The following is a 22,926-nucleotide window of genomic DNA, read 5'->3' on the forward strand; positions in this document are numbered from 1 at the left end:
TTCCAATTATTGAAGTAGGATTTCCCCAGAGAGTAAGTTTTAGCATGTGAAAATGGATCAAATTTATTTTTATTAGCCAATATATTCCATATCTTTCTAACTGACTTAATTGTTCCAAGAGTTGTTGGAACTTTCAAATATTTTGATCCTAATACTGTCCACCCAATCAAAGGCATTATATATGTATATTCCATGGTTGCACAATTTTGGAGATTAAGACCATCAGCAGGTCTCCAATGCCTGATACTTATCAATAAACAAGTAATAAATAATAAATAAATCCACCTTCCTTAATTTGTAATTTGCAAATTGTGGCAGCATGCGGGGGGCGGGGGCGGGATGTCTTTCCCATTACCTGTTACCTGGTTCTTGACTTCTCTTCAACTGGAGAGGCCAGGGATTTAACTATAAGACCTTCAGCATGCAAAAGGATGCCCCAGACCACTGAATTCTAGTCCCCTGAGGGAAGCACTGAAAGTGCAGCAGTAAATGTGTTTGCCAAATAAGACCATCTGCAGCTGTTCAATTTCCCTGCTTCTTCCTAATCAGTGGGAAAGCCATTTGCAATGGAAAAGTTCAGTACTGCAGCAGCCGAGCAATAGGATCCGTCACAAACTAATAGGTACAAAGCCAACATTGCTCTCTGTGAATCATTTATAGCAGCACAGAGTAAATGGAGCTGCAGCACACCAGTGCGTACCTGTATGCTACAAAGAGCCAAAGACTATAGTATCATCACAAGGAAATAGACATTAAAACAGTGGAGACATATTTAGGTCCACTTAGGAGAAATGCTCCATCCTTGGCAAACAGACGTTCCCTATTAAGGCAGCAAGGGGAAGCTCAGTCCCAAGAGGGCCTCTTTTACACGCAGAAGGTCCCAGGTTCAAACCTTGGCATCTCTGAGTAGGGCTGGGAGAGACCACTGGATGAGAGAGCCAGTCACTACAAGCAAAAGCTGAGCAAGATGGAGCAATGGTCTGACATGGCAGAAGGCAACAAACTATGTTCCTAAGGAACTAGAAAATCTAGTGGTAGGAACACAACACCTCTGCACTGCCATGGTGGCTTGCCAGCTCTTTGTCCAAATGGCAGTACTAGTGGGGATCAAGTGACCCTAATCAGCCAATGGAGTCCCACCTGTAACTATAAATCGTCTGACTCTGGCCCAGTTTCTCAGTCCCTGCAATTCGCTACTCTGAGCAAGCTGAGCTTCTAGAATCTTTGACCCTGCTTGCCAGCTTGGCTGGCTGGCTGCACTCCAGAGCCCGAACCCAGACCATCACCATGGTCCAACTAAAACTCCCACATTGCTTCCAAAAACATTCAAGGGTTTTGTTCGGCCTTTGCGGAAAGCAAGTTCCAGGAAAGAGCCACAACTTGCAAGGATAACTATCCATGTCCGTTTACTGATCTGTTAATAATAATATTATTATTAAATATTGCTCAGCGCTTGTTATCAAGCAGCTACAACAGGCTACATCTCACCAGCATTCCAAAAATGATTGCCACCAGCAATGTTTTTGCCTGATTGTTTTCGCCTGGCTGAAATGTGTCCTCGAACTCTTGCCTGCCTGGATTAGGGATTGAGAAATACAATACTTCTTCATGCAACAAACACTGGAATTCACTCCCAAGAGGCAATGATGGCCACCAACTTCGAAGGCTTTAGAAGAGAATTAGACAAACTCATGGAGAGAGAGCTATCAATGGCTACTAACCATGACGGCCCGCGCTCTGTTGGAGGCAGCAATGTTTATGAATACCAGGAAACCACAAATGGGGAGAATGTTCTTGTGCTTGCTCATGTCCTGCTTGCTGGTTTTCCGCAGGCACCTGGTTGGCCTCGATGAGAAGAGAATATTGGACTAGATAGCTGGGCCACTGGCTGTTTCACGTCATTAGAGAAACTGGGCTACAGTATAAACGTAAATTGTGCATCTGTTGCTGCACCCTCTTTTTCTTCTGGCCATCACCAGCATATGGCCCCCAAAATGTGTTCTTGGTCTGGAAAGGGTTCCTTAGCCCTGTCTTACGCAGTTAATAGCTACAGGAACCCTACCAAAAAACAGAGAATTCTCTGCATTTAAATTTCTCTAAGAAGATAAAAAAGAGGCTATTGATCAAGCAGGTCGCCCTAACTCAGAGCCGCCTGACCCAGCTTCTTTCAAACAAGAGTTGCAGATTCAAGACAAAATAAGGGATCTGGCACTCCTTTGTAATCAAATATGTTGTTTCAGATAAGGGTCAGCAGTGTAAACCAGGTTGAATTACTCATTTGGCTCTTATCTGCATGGATGCAACAACAGGCTTGAGAGACAACGGCATCTTCATTGTTCCAATGACCTTGTCCTTGTCATCAATCTGCAAAGCTGCTGGTTGCTGGGGGGGGGGGTGTTAATCTCTTTCAGGTAGCTGCTAAATCAAGACACAGCTCCTGCTTATGGGGCATGCTGATTTCCAAGGTTACTGCCACTACAAAGAAGAAATGTGAACAGTGCTTGGAGGGGGGGTAGGGGGTCCTTCACTAAAATCCACAAACCTAGAGTCCATGCCCCACCTCTCCCCACAGTCTAACCCAACAGTGTGGAGGGTCATAAATAATAAACAAACAAACAAACAACCAACAGTAGATTGGGAAAAGTTTCTGACTCCCCACTGTTTATAACACCAGCAACAAGAATGGCCTCCAGTGACCTGAACTTTTCCCACCCCCAACCTCGGGGTCCTCATCCTCTGATCCTGCAATTCCCCCCCTGGTGCCACAGGGCCTATGACACTTGGCTCAAGAGTGGTGAGAATGGCCACCTTTTCCTCCCTTGTGTGCAGAAACTAGGTAAAAAAAATCAACATTCCTTCATCCGACCACTTTTGCCTCTGGCCCCACCCCCTACTGACATGCGGCCCCCAGAAAGCTGCCCAGAAGGGAAGGTGGCCCTTGGAATGAAAGAAGTTCCCTAACCTTGGTATAGGAGTTTCCTAAGGACTGGCACCTCAGCAGACCCTCAAGCCATGCCTTCCAGCCACCCACCACCACCACCCAGTTCCTCCCAGCATCTTTTCCTCTGGCCTAGGAAAGCACACACAGGCTCAGAAAGCCATGAGATGTGGCCGTCAAGGTCAAGACTGGCAGGAAGTGATAAGTTTGCATGCAAGGAACAGCCCCATGATTCACCAGGTGATGAAAGAAAGGAAAAGAAGGCTGAGCTAGAAGCCAGTTATCATGGTAGAGCTGGGAAAGATTCCTGTCCGATATACGGTAGAGTGGCTGCCAGTCAGTTACATGAGTTACTGAGTTACATGGAGCAATGGTTTGACTCGGCATAAAGGCAACCTCCTAAGAGCCCTCTGTAAGCTGGGGCCAGCACTGTCAGACACACCCGGGCTCCAAACCCCTCACCACCATACAATGCAGCTTGTTGATTAAACAGAGGAGAAGACAGAGCGCCACACACTCACCACATGCTGTTGACTTATGGCTACCGGGTAGGACATGGCATGAGGAGGATAACGGGGTTCACTCCCTCGCCACGTCTGCGCCACAGGTTGGGTAGATCCAGACATTGTGGAAGAAGTCCAGAGGGGTCTCACTTTTTCTTGTGTAGATATATATAGAGAGAGATCCCCAGAATCTGTGATGCGAAGCACTAAAGAATCCTAGATTTCCTCCTCATTACGCACGTGTTGGACGACTCATGCTGCGACTGCAAGGTAAACAAGAGGAGAAGAGAGAGAGAGAGAAAGCGTGTGTTAGAGCACAGTCAAAACCACTTTGGGAAGAGGCCACAGCTTTGTGGCCGTGTGTATGTTTTGCATGCATAAGGTCCAGGTTTCATTTCCCAGAATCCACAGGCAGAGTTCAGAAAGACTCCTGCCTGAAATGCTAAAAAGCTGTGGCCAAACAACACAAACACTGATCTAAAGGGTATAGTTTCCTAGTTTCAACTGACCCAAGCAAACCTGAGAAGAATTCAAGCCAAAGAAAAGGCTGCATCCAGCTACGTTCTATCAGAGCGGACCCATTATGAACATGAACCCTTAGTTCCCTCCACTTCAACAGATCTACTCCAAAAAGAACTGAATAGGAGACACCCTCAACTTCTAGCTCTTCTTATCACTCGATAGTCACTCCACCGCTTGCCAACCTCTGTTATCTTACCCAGATATACATTATTTAACTTTACTACAATGTTAAACCAAGGGGCAATGAATTCTTTACTTGTAGAACACTCTTGCCAGATAAACCTGCCCTGAAGAAAGGCTGGAAGGCAGCAAGCTCTTTCTCCCCAGCTACTGCCCCCCCCCAGCCAACAGGAAGTTCAGCCGCCATCTTGATTAGAAGCCAATGGCAGACTGATCCTCCACCAGAAATTTGTATGATCCTCTTTCAAACCCAGACACCGCAGGATTGCACTGTCAGTCATCTCTCTCTTTTTTATTTTAAAAAGTTAAGAGAAAATAGCTAATTCTTTTATCCCTTCCACATAGGGGATGCCTTCCCAGTCCCTGATTTTGGTTGCCCTCTTGCAGTCCATTGTTACTGAACAGATAAAGATGCAGGAATGTGAAATGTCCAAACTCTGCTTTTGCTTCCCTGCACCCAAGTGGAGACCACCCTGATATATGCACAAATAGAGTTTTACAACCTGCTGGCTTTTTATGGACACTTACAACCTATTTTACTTGGAGATGGTCGCGCGCTTCGCTTTGTCAGGTTTTCTATTAAAAGTAACGAATGTCTCCATGCGCGCCCTTGACTGCCAGCTGTTTAAAGAGGCATTAAGCTTGGTTCCTGGCATTAACTCTTAATTATACAAAGCATAAATTGCCCACCGCTGCCTGCAGGGCAGATGGGAAAGCTGCTACCACTCAGCTGCTGCCCATCTTATCGGAAGCACACAACTTCAGCCCACTTTTCAAGCAAACAGCCTAGTTCAAGAGCACAATTTTATTTTTTTTTGCTTTCCTTTTTGCAAACCTTGCAGCAGAACCAAGGGGCAGACCTCCCCACCACAAACAAGGCTGCTTCCTTTTTACTTTCTCCTGATCTCTGTTGAAGCTGAGAAAAACAAGCCAAACAGACATCGATTTCAACTGAAAGTGGAATGTGTGCACATACAGAAGCATTGAGAAAGAGGAAGAAGAATGTCTCTTCCCCCACCCAACCCCTCCTCAGCCTACAAAATCAGTCTGCGCTGATAAAGCATCCCCTCTTGACCACAAAAACGGGCACCAGAGGGGCTGCAGTTCCATGCCTGCTTACATGCATGTCGGTTGAGGGATAAAACAACTGCCAAATCAACAGAGGCTACACACATTGGCTACCTCAAGGCTGGATTACTGCAACACGCCCTATGTGGGGCTGCTCCTGACGCTGGTCTTGGGGTGCAGACAGTGCAGAATGTGGTGGCTAAGTAGCTTGTGGAGACCCAACACAGGACACCTTGCCGGTGGGATTTGCACTAGCTGCCAATCCGCCACTGGGCCATACTCAAGTGTTGGTACTAACAAAAAAGGCCCTATACACCTCAGGACCAGGTTCCCTGAGAGACCGCAACATCCCTCATATACCATATAAGTCACTGTAGTCTGTGCAAGAGATTTTCTTTCAAGTTGCAAAGGTATCAGAAGCCCTCTTGACAATAATTTAGAGCACAGCTCTTAGTGTGGACACTGCCCACCATTCCTGCCCAGAAAGGACAGGCACCCACTATTTGCTCTTTCCAGAAACAACCAAGGTTTTTTTGATTCAACAAGCCTTCCTAGAGGGATGAACAGGTTTCTGCCACAAGTGTCCACTTCACATTGCTTTTAAATTAATCTGGTGTTCTTTCTGTGTTGTCTTTTAACTATTTTAAGGTGTTTTCAATGCATTTTGCAAATTACCTAGAGATATGTATGTGGAAAGTGTTTCTTCTTCTTCTTCTTCTTCTTCTTCTTATTATTATTATTATTATTATTATTATTATTTTATTATCACTACTACTACTACTACTACTACTACTACTATTAACCAGGCAAAGTCTTGCCCATATGAACCCAATCCTGGAGGCAGAACTGCATTACCAAACTGTCTAGAGTAAGTTTCTATCCCAGAGACATGAATCTACTGAAGTGTAAAGCCTGGGAAAAACTCACCTGCATGTTGGGGATGAGGGGATGGTGATTTGTGGTGGCAAGGGAGAAACCTGCCCTTAACTTGGCATTACTGATACTCTTGGCCTTAAAGTGGAGGCTGGGACTGTGAGATACAGAGGATGCTTTGCTTTCAAGCTTCAGAGCAGAAAGTTACCACGGTGGTGCAGAACAAGAAGGGCACCTGCAACGGGCAGGCAGTAAGAAGCTTCTGCACTGGCCAGGACAGATATAAACGAAGCAGCCTGGTTTTCTATACCTTTGATTGCTCAAGAATTACAAGATTCCTCACAAGTCCAAATTCCATATTCAGAACCTCAACAGGCATCCTTCACTGACCAGAGGGCAGCAGGCTAGCTTAGGTGGTACACAGCAGGGCAGGTTGGGACTCGAGGGGAAGCGTGGCAGGCTGCCATCCTGGGACGTAGCCAATATTAGCCCTACTCAGAGTAGACCCCACTGAAATTAATGGACATGGCTAACTGAGGCCCAGAAATTTAATGTGTCTACTTTGAGTAGGACTAGTATTGGCTACAGCCCCCTGCCCCCGCCACTTGAGACAGCTGCCTCATTCTGCCCAACGGTAGAAAGGTTCTGCCTCCAGAGTTACCTAGACTCCAAACAAATTTAGAAGTACAGGTCCAACTATTTCTTTTTCTCAAAAAGCACCATGCAAACAGAGAAAGGGAGGGGGAAGGACCAGCAAAAGAAGGCCCCTTAATCCTTCATAAAATCACACTGCATGAGAAAGTAAGCAATGGCAGACAAGCTGGAATTAGGGAAGGATGTTTGTCATCACAACTATTTCCCTGGAACACAACTGGTATGGCTGAACGGAGCTTTCTTTAGATGGAGGTCAAGGCCAGCTTAAAAAACAAAGCACACAAACATAACTGCAGTGTAAACCAGTGTCCACATATGAGAAACACAGGAGAGAAAATAAACTGTAAGCACATGATGAGTTTACCATACAGGGAAGATAAATATCCATGCTTACCAACTGATCTGCATTCTTCACATATATTTAAACAACAACACAATAGCCACCTTCATTTCACCAACAGCTCGTAATAATCCTCCATTTGCAGGTCCCTTGTGCTTGCATATTAGGATAAACGATGCTTTTCTAATTTCCCTTCAATTTTAAGCACCTGTGGGGGGGTATTCTCTCACTGAAATGTGATGCTTCCCCCCACATCACCTTCCTAACACACAGAAATTGTATTTCTGGCAGAAACTATCTCTGATGTCTTTGGAATGTCACGGAAGCCGCCTGCTAGAAATTCCTTTGTTGAACATAATTGCTTGGATCACAAAACAATATTTTTAATGATTGAACATCCTGAATAAAAGCTGCAAAATACGTGCCTTGATTGCTTTGAACTCTGCTGCATCGCTACACAGCTTTTGTTGTGTTCCTCCATTTCGAAGAACATCAACCAAACCAAAGAAAAAGCCCCCACACGTTTTAAATTCAGGATGTTCTTCCTCCCAAAATCACCACCCCTTTTCCATTTTGTTTTGCACCTACTGGTATGGTTTGGGAAAGCAAATGCTAATGTCCATAATGGGTCCAGGGCATTCTTGCAAGCACTTCCATAAAATTTAGGAGCCCAAAAACTTTCTGAAATAGCCCACCGCCATAGCCCGTCATGCTCAGCATCCTACACTGAGAATCAAGGGGAGGAGGCAGGTGGTGAACACAATTTTTCTGAAGCTTCCCTAGCTAATTGCCTAGAGCAGTTTTAAAAATTATCCCTGACAACTGGTCCTGCTAGCTAGGGCTGATGGGAGTTGTAGTCCAACAACAGCTGAAGACCCAAGTTTGAGAAACATTGACCAAGAGGCAAATCCTAAATGCTGCAGATGAACAGGTAAGTGACTGTTTGCTTGCTTTTTTGAGTATCGCCCAGGAATACAATATGGCAAAGTTTTCTTTACATTTTTTTTAATCCAACGCTTTCTTGGAAGATGGAGCAAACTTGTTTTCTCCTGCTCTGGAGGTAGGACCCCAACCAATGGGTTCGCGTTACAAGAAAGGAGATTCTAACTAAACACCCAGAAAAACTTTTTGACAGTAAGAGCTGTTCGATAGTGAAACAGACTCTCATGAGAGGTGGGGGACTCTCCTACCTCGGAGGTTTTTAAGCAGAGGCTGGATGACCACTCATCATGTATGATCTAGTTAAGATTCCTGCACTGCAGGAGGTTGGACTAGATGACCCTCATGGGTCCTTCCAACCGTACGATTCTAACATTCTATAAAAATACTGGTTTCAATATGTTTCTCTATGACTCTTGCTGCTGGTCCTTGGACAACAAAAATTTTCACAATAATCATCACAAAAGCGCTAAAAGTTACCGTATTTTTCCTCTGCATAACACTCACTTTTTTCTCCTAGAAAGTAAGGGGAAATGTCTGTGCGTGTTATGGAGCGAATGCCTACGGATGGCGGGGGGGATCTGCTGCAGCCGTGAGCAGAGGATCCATGGTCCCCCTTCCTTCCCTCCTCCGTGGCTCGCTTTGAAACAGCAAAGCGGGAGAGGAGCCGCTTACACAGGTGTAAGCGGCTCCTGTCTGGTTGGCTGCTTTAAATCATCCGTGCTCTCTGAACTCTCTCCTCCCCACTCAGCTCGCTAAATAGCAGCAAAGCTTTTCAGCGAGCTGAGCCAGGGAGGAGGGAGAGAAGCAGAGCCTGCTTGTTTTAAAGGAGCAAAGCGGGAGAGGAGAGGAGCCTTCTTCCCTTATACCCCTCTCCTGCATTATTAGCAGCATCCTTCTCCACACCCCCCACATGTGTTTCTTCTCCCCTTATACCCCTCTCCTGCATTATTAGCAGCATCCTTCTCCACACACCCTACGCGTGCTCCTTGTCCCTTGAGTGCTTTTCCTTCCCTCCCCACTTAAAACGTGGTTACAAAGCACGGATCCACATGGATTCTCAGGATTTTTGCACTGGGTCACCCCAAATTCACCATCAGATCACATAGCATGTCCATGGCTACAGCCTGCACCAAAAAACACACGCACCCACTGTTTCATGGGGCCGCAATGGCGCAAAAACATGGTTACAAAGCATGGATCCACATGGATCCTCAGGATTTTTGCATTGGGCTACCCCAAACTCACCGTCAGATCACATGTCTGTGGCCACAGCATGAATCACAAAAATCATAAATCCACTGTTTCGTTTAGAATATTTTTTTTTTCTTGTTTTCCTCCTCTAAAAACTATGTGCGTGTTATGGTCAGGTGCGTGTTATAGAGCGAAAAATATGGTAAGTCTTTGGTGTTATCTACTACAGAAAGTGTGCATTGCTTTCTTTTTGCAACGGAAAGGCAGGAGAGGAATGCTTACAATAAAATATGCAAACCAACATGACCACCACAACCCCTTTACTTGTTTACCCATCTCTATCCCACCTTTGCACAAATGCCTCAAGGCAGCTAACAAAACCCATTTCAAGTCAAACACAGTAGGGAAGGAATAAAACAGGAGCAATCTCTGCATTCACCTGCAACTATGGTTTATTGTAACATGCAAACTGGGCCAATATACACCCGCAACACACGTTTTCCAATCATTTCTACTTCCTGCTTCCAGTGTTCAAAACTCCCATTGTTCTAGGCGCATTTTGCGACAGGGAATTTCATTAGCGCAAGTAGTTTCTGAGCTCTGGGAGCAGTACTGCGCCTAAGATTTCAGATTAAAACTGCAGTGGAAGGAAAGGAGGACCTTTTTCGGCATCCCCACTTCCAGCTACTCTGTGAAGACTGGAGAGGAGACCCTCTTAAGAATATTAGGGGGGTGGGCAGGGGAAAGACCACACCATGTGAAAAATGAACATAATATTATAGCTGCAGTTCATTCATTTCCAGCTTTGTATTCTTGTCATAAAAAGTGTGCCTAGACATTCTGCTGTTGCACCCATAACCTAGGTGTAAATTGCCATTTAGCTCCTAGCTTTGCTATCTCAGTTTCTAACATTGCCTGCTTCTCTTTCGGGGACACAAACCCATGCATGACTAAGACAAAGGCCTTCCTGCCACCCCACCACCCCACACTCCGCCCCCAAGTCTGTCTGCCTGCCACAAAAAAGTGCATGGCTCTGGGCAAGGTCTGCTTTCCCCCTTTTCAATGCCTTCACCGCTTAACTGTCAGCCCTTGTCCAAGTGAAGCATCTTTATTAGTTCCTATTATTAGAGGAGTCCTCATCTTCAGAGAGAGAGAAAGACACTTTCCCAACATGACTCACAGCAGCCCTCAATTACTGAGGAGGATGCAAGCAAAATAAAAGAGGAGAGAGGGGGGGGAGAGATATCTTGATTCTGAGAGCTGTTATTGTATCTGGGAGGCTTGAGAGTCAAAAGAGGGAGGTGGAGTGGAGTGGGGTGGGAGATGCTCAGCCTGCTTCCATTTAAAAATAACATGCAAAACACAGGGTCATATAGATGACTTACGAAGTATGTTTTAGGTTAAAGTCACTTCTCATTTAGAAACAAAAGCCAAAAGGAAAGGTCAACCAAGCAGCAAACAGGACATTAAGATCCAAAACATGATACACTGACTTTAAAAATATTTGTGTATGTATTTATTGCCCAAAGTCATTTTGTTGCCAACTTTCTATCTTCCATATACCTTGAAATTGCTTTTTTAGGTTGGAGGAAAAGGGGAGGAGAGCATGCAAGACAGACATAGTCAGTAAAAAAAAATTTAAAGTGAGTTTCTTACTCACTCTTACACTATAAAAGTACAGTGGTAAAATCAGAGAAAACAATGTGCAATCAGAGGAAATGGGTGGGCCCTGTAAAATCATGGACATGAAAGAAGCATGCTCTTCTTCACAGAGCACTCTACCTTACTTTGATTCAGGTCTGGTGAAGGATCACTTCACCCATCAGTCCCAAGAAGGAGTAGTACTCAAGAGGACATGCTGGTACAATTAGCTAGTGTCTGGGTCCATGGTCCATCTAAAAGACATGGAATCCAAACTGCTCTGGAAGTATGCCACATGGCAGGTCCAGTGGCCAAGGGTGGTGGGAGCTGGGGTCCCGCAACATCTGGAAGGTACCAGTTTGGGAAAGGCTGGAACCAGGCCAACAAACTGGACATAATGAACAAAAACCCTGCCTCCCACAGTCTGTGTTCCTCACTACCACTGTCACTCCTTTTTCTTAGCCACCAAGCATTGCCCTCCACCAAATAAATAAATTTGCACCCTCAATCCCAAACACTGCTGGTTGTGAGCAACTGTGGCCCTGCCTAGAGCATCAGAACTGGAGACTTTAGGAGCCATCAGGTTGCAGAAAGCAGAAGCAGCAGATAGGTCTTCCCTTTTGTGTCATGAGCCTTCTTTTCCCCTCCCAAACTGACTCAGCTATTCATTTCCCCTCCGGCTGCATCAGCAGCTACTCTGCAACCAAGGCAGCAAAAACAGCACCTAAGAGCAATGGCAGAGCTGACGGGGGGGGGGGTGGTGTGTGGGGGGGGAGAGATTGCAGAAGGCAGGGGTACAAAATTTGAGGTTAGGTGACGAAATATTTAAGCTAAGAGGGATTGGCCCCTGCACAAATTGATGGGCTTACTAGAAATCGTTTGCATTCCAGACACATTATAGGTCAAGTGGGAGGGGAAACAGTCTTTAGCAAGCACATTATGGAGATTTCCAGCAGCAGCAAATCACAATCTGTGGTCTTAATTCTATTTGAGATGCAACTAGGGAGGGGGAAGGTGGCTCACCCAATCATGTTTATGCAGCCCAAGGGCTAAATGTAGCCCTCTATCTGGTCAGTTTAGGATTCTTCCAGGTGACACCTCCTTTCTTGTTGTCCAGGCCACGCCCATCACTGAAAGTGCTTGAGTGTTTTAGTCTGGCTGAAATGCATCCTTGAACTGACAAGGGTTCTAGGTGACAAGGCTTCACTTTTCCATTTAACCTCTCCCATCCACTGATGAAGAAAGCCAGCCTCAGGCTCTCCACTACGCAGGAGGGTGAGGCACCCTTGCTCCCCACTCCAAATCAGCTGGTCAGGGTGGAAAGGAGATCTTGCATCCTCTAACCCAGATTCCCACAATTCAGCCTCCCTCTGTTTCTTCCTTTTCCTCTGTCTGAGCCTGCCAATCCAAGCTTCAGCCCGACAGTGTTGTAGTGCTCATCACATCCAGAAACACACCAGTGTAGCAACCCCCACTGCTGCCTGAGACCAGGGTGGGGTGACGCACGTGACCCCCTCCATGGGGCAGGGTATCCAAGTGGGGGGGGGGGGTACGCCACTTGAGCAAATGCATCCCTCCCAAAAGGGAAGCAGCTGGTGTGCACCAGCCCAGCGCTGTCGGAAAAAACATCAAGGGGTGCACCCCTGGGAGGGCGCCCGGGACTCAGGAGGGAAATCTGCAGGCCAGCGCACACCAGCCATGCCCCTCCTGGGTGTCCCTTCCAGGTGCCCTCCTGGCAGCGTAAGCCACCCTGCTTTTTTCAGAAGTGCTGGGCCTGCTGGAGGGCAGCCACGGCCAGGAGGCAGGCAGCAGCTGGGGTGCCCTGCAGACCCTGTGCCACCTGCATCGCACCCCACACTGTTTCCAGGCAGAACTGGGCCCGCCCTCTGGAGGGAGCCCGGCAGCCCATGGCACCCGCCCCCTCCTGTAGAAACACCTGACTTCTGTATGGATGGGAATGGGATGCATTCAAACCAATGTGGGCTGTGCATGCTTTTATTCTGTCCCTGATGCCATGTAGAATATACCAGTAATAATGATTTGAAGTATGCTTTGTTTTATTTTCAGTTCTCTATTACCATTTTGGGTGTTCCTCACCTTGGGGCCTTTGAGTGAAGAGTTCACTATAAATATTTGAAGTAAGTAATAATCTGAATCCAACAAAGGGTTGGAGTAACATCAGACGCCATGCAATCAAAGTTCCTAGTGCAAGGTAGAGTTGTCCCCTTTCAACTTCCCTACAATACGCCAATCTATAAGAACAGCCAATATAGCAGAAGGATAGACAGAAAGATTTAAACCTCTCCATCCAGCCAAGTACCATGATGTTACCTGCTGCAGATTCTGATTCTGCCATAGTCAGTGTGGCCAAAGAAACCGCTTGGGGGCTGGTTTCAGTCCACAGACAATCAGTTCACCACCCCGACAAATAGTCTGCATGAATAGTAACTTTTGCAAACGTATTTGCAAGGCTGCTTAAATCCCAAGCATGAATATCTGACAGCCAGCAGTGCATAGGAATCTGCCGTATGTTTCCTTTCTCACCAGGAGATGCTCCAACAAGGAGAGTTAAAGTCCCATTTTGACATTTGTGTCATTTTAAGTAAAGCACAAGATGGAAGTAAATTGGATTAAGTGCAAATCTTCCTCAGATGTTTGCGGTTCAGACTGATTTATAGATAGATGTCATTTTCACGTCACTCTGGGTTATTTAAGAAGCCTCTTGGCTGCTGCTTCAACAGTATTATTACAAATCACACATGGAGATGACTCTGAAGCAAAAGGCAGGGAACAAAATAGCATATTACCCACAGCAGCTCCGAAGGAAGGAGACGTAGGTGAGAAATGACATTAATAATGATCATACAATAAAAGTATCTGGAAAATACAAATGGCTCAGAGAAATAAAACAGGGGAAAGCTAAACAATGAAATCTTGTTGCACCTTAAATACTTAACAGATTTATTGTGGCATAAACCTCACATAATTGCATTTTCCCCAGTAACTGCATTTGTAAATAATTGCAAACACAATTACGTGTAATCACATTTTCCCTGCAGCAGCAGCAGCCAACCTTGTTTTGGCAAATGCATCAAACTAAAACCCAATGTTTTGTATTTCAAAATGTTTACCCTTTGTTCCACTAGTTTACATGGTAGCTTTCAAAAACTATATGCAGATAGACTTCCGGGTTGGCGCCATCGCCGAATGGCGGACTCCCTCCGAGCTCCGGAGGGAGTCTGCTCGGCAGGGGCTGGGTTCTACCGCGCCGGCGACGCGGGGACCCTCAAAAACCATGGGCGCTGAAACCCATGGGCATGGTGACTCGGCGGGCACCGTTTACGCCCCCCCCCGACCCGCGAAGGAGCCTTTTTAAAGGCTGCGGAGCGGGTGACGGGGGGGGGGTGCTGTGAGTCCTCCGCTTCCCCTGCCGAGCGAAGCCGCATGCCATTCGACGGAGAGCGCTGACTTCTTCCATTGAAAATTTGGTCTTTAAAAGAATAACCCGTGAGTAATTGGAACTTGGATTAAAAAAGGGGGGAAATTCTATTTAAATTCGGAGCGAGCGGGGGAGGTGCAAAAAGGAAGTCAGCCTCCCCCCTGTTGTAGAGGAGCTAAAGCAAAGGATTTGACAACTAAGATCGAGTGTAACCTTTTTTTGATAAAGTTATTAACTTCGCGATGGAAAATTATAAGACTGGGCTGGAGGAGAAAAGTGGAATGTGAATTAAAATGCAACCCCCCCCCCGGAAACCCCGGGAGCGATCTGAAAGAGCGCCGGGAGAGGAGAAATAGAGGTTTTGACAGCTGTCAAAGGAGCTGTCAAAGCGGAAGAACAAAAAGAGAACTTTGTTACGAGGACTTTGCTGGTCACATTTGTTACAAATTGGATATAAATTGTTTAAAACAAGGAATAATAAGTTACTTTGACTGTTGGGTGTGATCGAGAAGGAAACTGAGTTACTATAATCCCTCTAGAGGAGCTGTGGGACACTACAAGTATTGTTGGCATCGAATTTGAATAGGACTTTTTATCGCCTGGGAAACTGCAGAAATGGAACACTATTTTGTCTACAGAGGTCTACACACTAAAGGAGACAATAGATTTATCTATTGAAGAATGGAAGGGACTTGACGTAATGTTTTGTTCCTGAATAACAAAGCCTCTGCAGAGGAATTAGAAGCTTTTTGGAATTAGAACAATTGGGCAGGAGAGCAGGGGGGGGGAAAGAGGAGGAGAGAGAACAACAAGAACAATAAGAATAACAAGAACTGGACAAAGTTGGAAGATAGACTCCTTCCAAGATTGGACATGTGAAACCAAAGATGACCAAAAGATGGCAAAGACTAATAAAAAGACGGCAAAGCGGACTGGTGAAGGACTGTGGTTTAGATGTGGGAGCTCCAGGATGACAGTAGACATTGATGGACATTGGGAACGCAACCGGGAAAGGGGGGAGGGAAATTTGGAATCCAAAGGGTGTTAAATTACATTTTATTCTTTTTTTTATCTTTCTGTTTATCTTAATCTGTACTGCATATTAAAGACGGGAACTCGTGGAAGGGAACAGGTCGATTTTAGGGGATGGGAAAATATTTTTTTAAAATTGGGCCAATGATAATAATTTTAAAATTTGGGGTAAGAATTTGTTGAATCTATTTGAAATAATTGGAATACAAGAGGGGGAGGGGAGGGGAAGTCCTGGAAAGATGCCAATGAAAATTAGGTTTTAAATTTGGATGTTTTTCTTTTTCTGTTATATTTGAAAATCTTTAATAAATATTATTTAAAAAAAAAAACTATATGCAGATAAAGTGAAAACACTATTTTTTAAAAATAAAAAAACAACTCCAAGAAAAGAGCAGTATACAGTATACAAGCATACAAAGAATCTGAGCTCAGCAGATATGTCTGGTTGAGTATGGTGTGATTAAGAACCATACCCAAATGACCGCGGAGAGTTTCCAGTTTGCTTGCATAATTTGCTTGCAAAAGGCCCCAGGTTCAATTCTAGGCAGTTGGGCTGTCTGTAAGAAGCACTTAGCCGCCTGGAAGCACTTCTGCATGAAGCATCCATGCAGCCAGTCCCCCCTCTAGCCCAAGGGCAGCACAGTCCCCCCCCCCCCCATACCTCAGAGGACTCCAGCTCAGAAGCTCTACTGTAAGGTTCCCCAACTTTCTTTGGCCCCTTGATGAAATTATAAAATTATCATTGAGCCTGGTCCAGATTGTTAGGCATATACCGGTAACTGAAATAAAGTCAAGCAATATAATCAATATTTATTAATCACTGATGCCCAGAAATCATGAAAAAGTAAAAAATTAATATTTTATGATTTTCAGAGATTCCTCCTAGCAAGGGAAGTACACTCTGCGCATGTCCATGCCTTTTATTTCTGTAGCTCATATGTTCTAATTAGATTTTTCACACAATACCTCATGGACTTTTCTACCTCAGGCCCTTTTTGACCCCATCAGGTCTTATTTCACCCCCTGCACTGTCCCATCAACCGGAGGGGGGTCAATATCAACCATTTGGGGAAACCCTCCTCTGGAGCAATCCATCTAGAGTCAAGCAGGCTGGCCCTTTTGAATCAAGAGGCTTCTCTTAGCTAGCGAGGTATCTGGGGCCCCAATTTATGGCTCAGTCTAGGGCTGGCTGCTGCTAAGTCAGCATCTGAGCTCTGCTCTCATGGAGTCTGCAGCCTAAGCTGTCCAGGGTAACCTTACCTTGCCTCCGCTGAACTTCTGTTGGACTCACCAATGACTGGTGGTTGGTAAGATTCTACCAAATATGATTTATTTTTATTCTTTAGGTTCTTATCCCACATCGTCAGTACACTAGTATTCCCAAGGTGACTAACGAAAACCAAACAAAAGCACCATACGATCAATGAGAGGCCAATAAACGTAACAGAACAGGGGGGAACTTATCTGAAAGAATGGATACATTTTGAATCAAGGTCAGAAACAGGGAAGGAGCCAGAGACTAGCTGGACTGAGCCACCAGGCTCAGCTGACTTGCTAATGCAAGAGTGGGCTCTCAGGTGTATATAACTGAACCGCTAGAGATCAAGAAGCTGCAGCAATTCCCCTATGAGGAAAGGTTACAAGGGGGGTGGCTAGTTTAGAGTAAAGGCAAGTAAGAGGAGACATGTTGGTGGTATCATCTAGTGGAGGTTGTTGTTGTTGTTGCTGTTGTTGTTGTTGTTGTGCCCCACCCAAGTGGACAGTGAAAAGCTTTTCTCCATCTTTCATAAAACTAAAACTTGGGGACATAGAATGAAGTTGAAAGTTGACAAACGAAAATACACTTCTTAACAAAGCATATAGTTAAAGCTCTGCAGAATGTAGTGGTGGCGATGAGTTTCAATGGACTTAAAAGAGGATTAGACAAACTGGTGAAGGCTACTAACCACAGCAGCTATTCTGTACCTTCACTGCCAGAAGAAGTATGCCTCTGAGTCACAAGCGGAAGAGGGCTTTTCTTAAGTTCCTACAAAATGCTGTCCGTTGCACACTTAACATGTATCAGGAAGACGCAGGGAATCTCATAAGAACAAAATGAAATAAGCAGGCCACACAAAGCTGGCCAGCCTCCCCCGACTCCCGTCCTCAGCTTTGTTAATGGCTCAAGATTTATGCCCCATGTTATGGCCTCCCTATTAATTACAGATTCATTTCTGAACTGCCACTGAGTCCTAATCCAAGGTGGGTGGGGAAAATATTTCCTCCATCAGAAGCAGGGTCTTCCTACATTATTTAACATGCATTCTGTAGGCTAAACTGACAGGCCTATTTTACTTTAAATAAAAGCTAATTGGAAAAAAATTGCTCCTCCAGGTTGTCAACACATTGATAGGACTTCCCGCTGTTTCAGACATCTTGATATTTCAATTTTAGCAGTATGATGGGCCTGCGGGAAATTGGAGAAGGGAAAGCAGTTGTACTCCAAAAGAGAAACAGTGGAGCTGAGGAGAGTCCTTTTATTTCTAGAGAAAGGGCCTCGGGGAACAATGTGCCTGCCTCTCTGGAATTAGGAGATCTGGTTCACCAGTGCATCTGCTCCTTCAGAAAGGCAAAGAAAAGCAGGCAGGTGAAACGGAAGTCAGATAAAGGCCTGCATACCCAGCCCCCCCTCACACTTCTTGGGGCTCAATGCGACTCAGTGGTGATCAGGGAACAGACTCCATCTATGGTGGCACCACAAACAAAACAAGCCAGCCCAAGTTTGTCTCCCTGTGATTCCCCATTAGCTCAAGGCGACAAATTAACATGGACTATCATCTAAGACGCAAATTCAGCAAAGAGCAGACCAGTTACACACAATTCAAGTGCTTATAGGAGTAAAACACACTTGTTAAAAGCACCTCTTAAGGCTGACACACACACCCCGCACCCAGGCGTCTTTTTTCTGATTCACATTGTTTTTTTTCTTTTGCTTTTAGTTTCCTAAACAGACCTTAATCTGTTTGTTTCAAACGGTGTTCTGTTAGAAATGTCATGAGTTGGGTTTTTAAATTTTGTAATTGTCTTATTTGTTTTTCAAGAACTGTTTTAAACTTTAATTAGATAACTGCAATTCCCCGCACAGAACTATAATTCCCAGAGGAATTGGGTGCCTGCCTAACAACTCTGAGCACCCATAATGAACTACACTTCCCAGGATACTTTGAGGGAATCTGTCGCTGTTTAAAGTGGCATGATAGTGCTTTAAATGTACAGTGCAGATGGGGCTTAAATGCTCTTAGGACACATGGGAATCCTATAGCTAAGTGAATTTGAACATTCTGAGACAGTGTGCCTTTTGAAGCTGGTGGACTCTCCTTCCTTGGAGGTTTTTAAGCAGAGGTTAGGTGGCCACCTGTCATGGCTGCTTGCAGTGTTCGAAATTAGCCAGGTGCCAGGCACATTTTGCGACCAAGTGAAGATGCCTAGGCACCAGTATAGAACCTGACATCTCCACCATCTGGAGATACATGCCTGGGGATCACTGGATCTGGACTGCTTTCACACACTAAAACCTGGGGGGGGGGTTATTTATACTTTTCAATTTTATACATTTCATTAGTTTTACAATCAATTTAACATTTCAAAGTTTGACTTCCCTTCCACACTTTCTGCAGTTCCTTAATTTTATTTTTTAATATCTTCTACATATCCAAATTCATTTAATTTGCTCATTTAATTATCTACTTTAAATAAAATAAAAAAATTCCTTCCAGTAGCACCTTAAAGACCAACTAAGTTAGTTCTTGGTATGAGCTTTCGTGTGCATGCACACTTCTTCAGAAATATTTTTATTTGTTTATTTGTTTATTTGTTTATTTTTTATTTTTTTGACTATGGCAGACCAACACGGCTACCTATCTGTAACTACTTTAAATATATATTCTTATGAAACTGCAGGTTATTACAATAATCCTGCTAATGTTTTTATCTGTTTGCAATTTATTCAAAAAACCATTTCCATTCTTTAACAAAAAAGTTTGTTATTTTGATTTCTTATTCTTCCAGTAAGTTTCACCATTTCTGCATATTTCCATAGATTTTTGTATCCATTCTTCCTTTGCTGGGACTTCTGCTTCTTTCCACTTTTGGGCAAGTAGCATTCTTGCTGTTGTAGTAGCATACATAAATAAATTTCTGTCCCTATAATTCCCAAAAGAAAAGCTTCTGGGTTTTTTTACAAAAGTTATTTTGAACATCCTTTTAAATTCATTGTATATCATTTCCCAGAAAGTTTTAACCTTACAAGAAGATCACCACATAAGATAAAAAAAACATTCTTTCTCTTTACATTTCAAACACTTGTTTGATTTAGATTTATAAATTTTTGACAGTTTACTCGGTGATAGATACCAACACTATATCATTTTTAAATAATTTTCTCTTAAACCATAAAATGCTAAATTTTATATCCACATTCCACAATCATTCCCAAACTTTCATATCTGTATTATGATAGATATCTATTGCCCAGTGTATCACTGAGGATTTTACTTGCTCATCCTTTGTCTCCCATTCCAGTAATATTTTATACAATTTAGACAACACTTTTACATTACATTCCAACAGGTCTCTCTCCAGCTCCCCAAACCCTCACATCCTATCTTTCTTAAATACTTCATTCAAATGATGATATTGTAACCATGTTGTTAATTTCCCAGATAATTCCTCTTGTTTTAATAAATTTCTATAAGATGTCCACCCTTTTATCATATTCTTTTTCTTTACCACTTTAGCTTCCAGCAGTGAGAGCCAAAGTGATGTTCTTACCTCTAATCTATCTGTTATATTTTATCTGCACAATAAGAATGAATTTCTGGAACCAAATTGTTTTTTTCTAGGCAGCCTGAGCAGGAGCATTCACCATCAAGAAAAAGAGGTCGGAATAGGCCAATATATACCGTATTTTTCGCCCTATAGGACGCACTTTCCCCCCTTCAAAAATGAAGGGGAAATGTGTGTGCGTCCTATGGGGCGAATGCAGGCTTGCGCTGAAGCCTGGAGAGGGATAGGCATCGGTGCGCACCAAACCCTCTCACTCTCCAGGCTTCAGGAAGCTCTCCGCAAGCCTTGCGAGCCCGGCGGTAGTTCCCGCGGGCGCAAGGCTTGCGGGCGGCAGCCTGCAGCCCGAAGCACGGGGCATCCTCCGGAGGACTCCCCGTGCTTCGGGCAGATGTCCGCAAGCCTTGCGCGCCCGGCGGGAGTTCCCCCGGCGCGCAAGACTTGCGGGCAACAACCTGTTCTGGGGGCTGGGGTTGGGGGAAGCTCGGGCTTCCCCCGCCCCCAGCTCCCAGCCCCGCAAGCAAGCTCCGGGAGCAATGGCGAGGTTGCGCAACCTCGCCTTCGCTCCCGGACTCCCAGCCCCGAGGCTAAAAATGAAGCCCCCCCCCCAAAAAAGTGCGTCCTATGGGCCGCTGCGTCCTATAGGGCAAAAAATACGGTATGTACATTGTCCTTGGATCAAGTGACTTTTCTTCTTTACGTTCTCAAAGCTCTTGACCTGGCTCAAGGTTGTCATCTGAACTAGCCGGATATATAACTGAGAATCAATCAAAGTCAGTCCATCATTTGAAAAATAAGACTAGACCTGTCTTGCCCAAAAATGGCAACTAGACATTCTGTTTAGGTGACTGCAACCTTGGTTTAAGGAGCCATTTGGCACCTAGTTTTTATATCTGCATTTCTAACACTGTGCTTTAGTTGAGATTCTTGCCATGCAGGAGGTTGGACTAGATGACCCATGGGGTCCCTTCCAACTCTACAATTCTAGGAATACCAGTTGCATGTTTCTTGCATGGATCAAAATACTGTATCCTTGGAAACCCAATCAGTAACAATGCATTAAATCCCGCGGCTTTCTCTCAGTACCCCAACCAAGGCAGGCCTACCAAAAATAAAGCCCTCTATCTCTTGGTTTGGGGGGGGGGGTTTGCAGCCAAAAATATGAGTAGTTCCGCCCCCCTCCCATTTCAGTTCTGGCAGTGAGTAATAACTCTTTGTAGCTATGGTAACCCTGGCTGCCGTCCAAAGAGCCTGTGGGTGAATTGACACACCACTACTGGGCCCGATGGAGGTGCAGGGAGGGAGGGCTCCAAAAACAATAGTTAAGCCAGCCCCAAAGCCTTGTCTCCCCACCCCACTTTAAAAAAACCATTTCCTTCACTGCAGCTTAACCGATTTCTAGTATCAAGCTTCTCTTTCTCCAGTTTTGCAGGCCTACCTGTTTGAAAGGGGTGGGTGGGTTATGGGTTGTAACCAGCAAAAGCCTGCTCAGATAGAAGACCTACCAAAATTAATGAAACTGACTTAACCAGGTCAACTAATTTCAGTGTCTTGACTCTTGAGTAGCACAGGAAACAAAAAACCTTTTATTTCCACACCCCTAAATTTCATAGAATCTTAGAATTGTAGAGCTGCAATGGACTCCCAGGCTCATTCAGTCCACCCCCCATAATGCAGGAATCTCAACTAGATCATACATAATTTGCTTTACGTTTTGGCCATGTTTTCCAGTGGGTTGCTGCATATTATTTTTGGAGGTTTTTCTTGGAGGTGGGTCCCATAATTAATTATAATTGCCTTCCACACACATCCCAAGGTGATGTACAAAATAAAGACAAATAAAAAACAGGCACCAAAAATAGTACAGAAATTAACAGAAGCTAAGTTTAAAAACAATTTTAAGAATATTTGGCAGATATTTATACATCTAGCTGAGAAAGCTTTGGGGGGGGAGAGATGATGTCTCCAGCTGTTTCTAGAAAGTGCAGATGTTGTGCACCTGTGGTATCTCAAGAGGGATGCCATTCCACAGAACAGGGGCAACCATACGGAAAGCCCTGCTCTAAGATACTGTTGAGCAAGCAAATTCTCATCCTATATACAAATAATAACCTCATTCTCCAAAATGGCACCATCCTTGCACAACAGACAACAGACCTAGGGGAGCCCCAAGATTTGCAGAAGTATAAAAAAACCCTAGTTAGCTGCTGAGAATGGAAACCTTGGGGGATGGGATGGAGTATCCTGGGAAAGGGCATGGCTGACTGGCAAGCTTGATGAACAGCAACATTCCACATTGCAACATTTTGTTTCAGGTCCCCCCTCCTACCCCGACTTCTTCTTTTTTTAACAGATTTGCCAACTCTTTTACAGTGGTACCTTGGGTTACATACGCTTCAGGTTACAGACTCTGCTAACCCAGAAATAGTGCTTCAGGTTAAGAACTTTACTTCAGGATGAGAACAGCGGCAGCAGCAGGAGGCCCCATTAGCTAAAGTGGTACCTCAGGTTAAGAACAGTTTCAGGTTAAGAACGGACCTCCAGAACGAATCAGGTTCTTAACCTGAGGTACCACTGTACTCCCTTCATGCAGTCCAAAATAGCTGCTGCGGTTCAACCAAAAAACAAGGGTGGGCTGGAATGGCTCATTCATTCATTCATTCTTTCCTTCCTTCCTTCCTTAATTTATTTATTAATTTATTTATTTAGACTCAGAGCAACTTACAAAATAAACACTAAAACCAACTAGAACAAAAACTTAAAAACAAAAGACAGGATGTAC

The 22,926-nt window shown here is 44.6% G+C and overlaps 1 protein-coding gene across 19 annotated transcripts in view; it reads right to left on the bottom strand.

Annotated features, from left to right (window-relative positions):
• NCOR2 (nuclear receptor corepressor 2) overlaps window positions 1-22,926 on the bottom strand; it is a 352,014-nt gene that overhangs the window by 260,463 nt on the left and 68,625 nt on the right. For all 19 annotated transcript variants that reach the window (XM_079957706.1, XM_079957722.1, XM_079957718.1 and 16 more), the window contains exon 2: window positions 3,460-3,704. In XM_079957706.1, coding sequence (XP_079813832.1) covers window positions 3,460-3,564 — 105 coding nt within the window. In that variant the 5' untranslated portion in view covers window positions 3,565-3,704. The remainder of the gene's footprint in view (window positions 1-3,459; window positions 3,705-22,926) is intronic.

Source organism: Podarcis cretensis (genome assembly GCF_951804945.1).
Source record: "Podarcis cretensis genome assembly, chromosome: 16".
In the NCBI taxonomy this organism is placed as follows: Eukaryota; Metazoa; Chordata; class Lepidosauria; order Squamata; family Lacertidae; genus Podarcis; species Podarcis cretensis.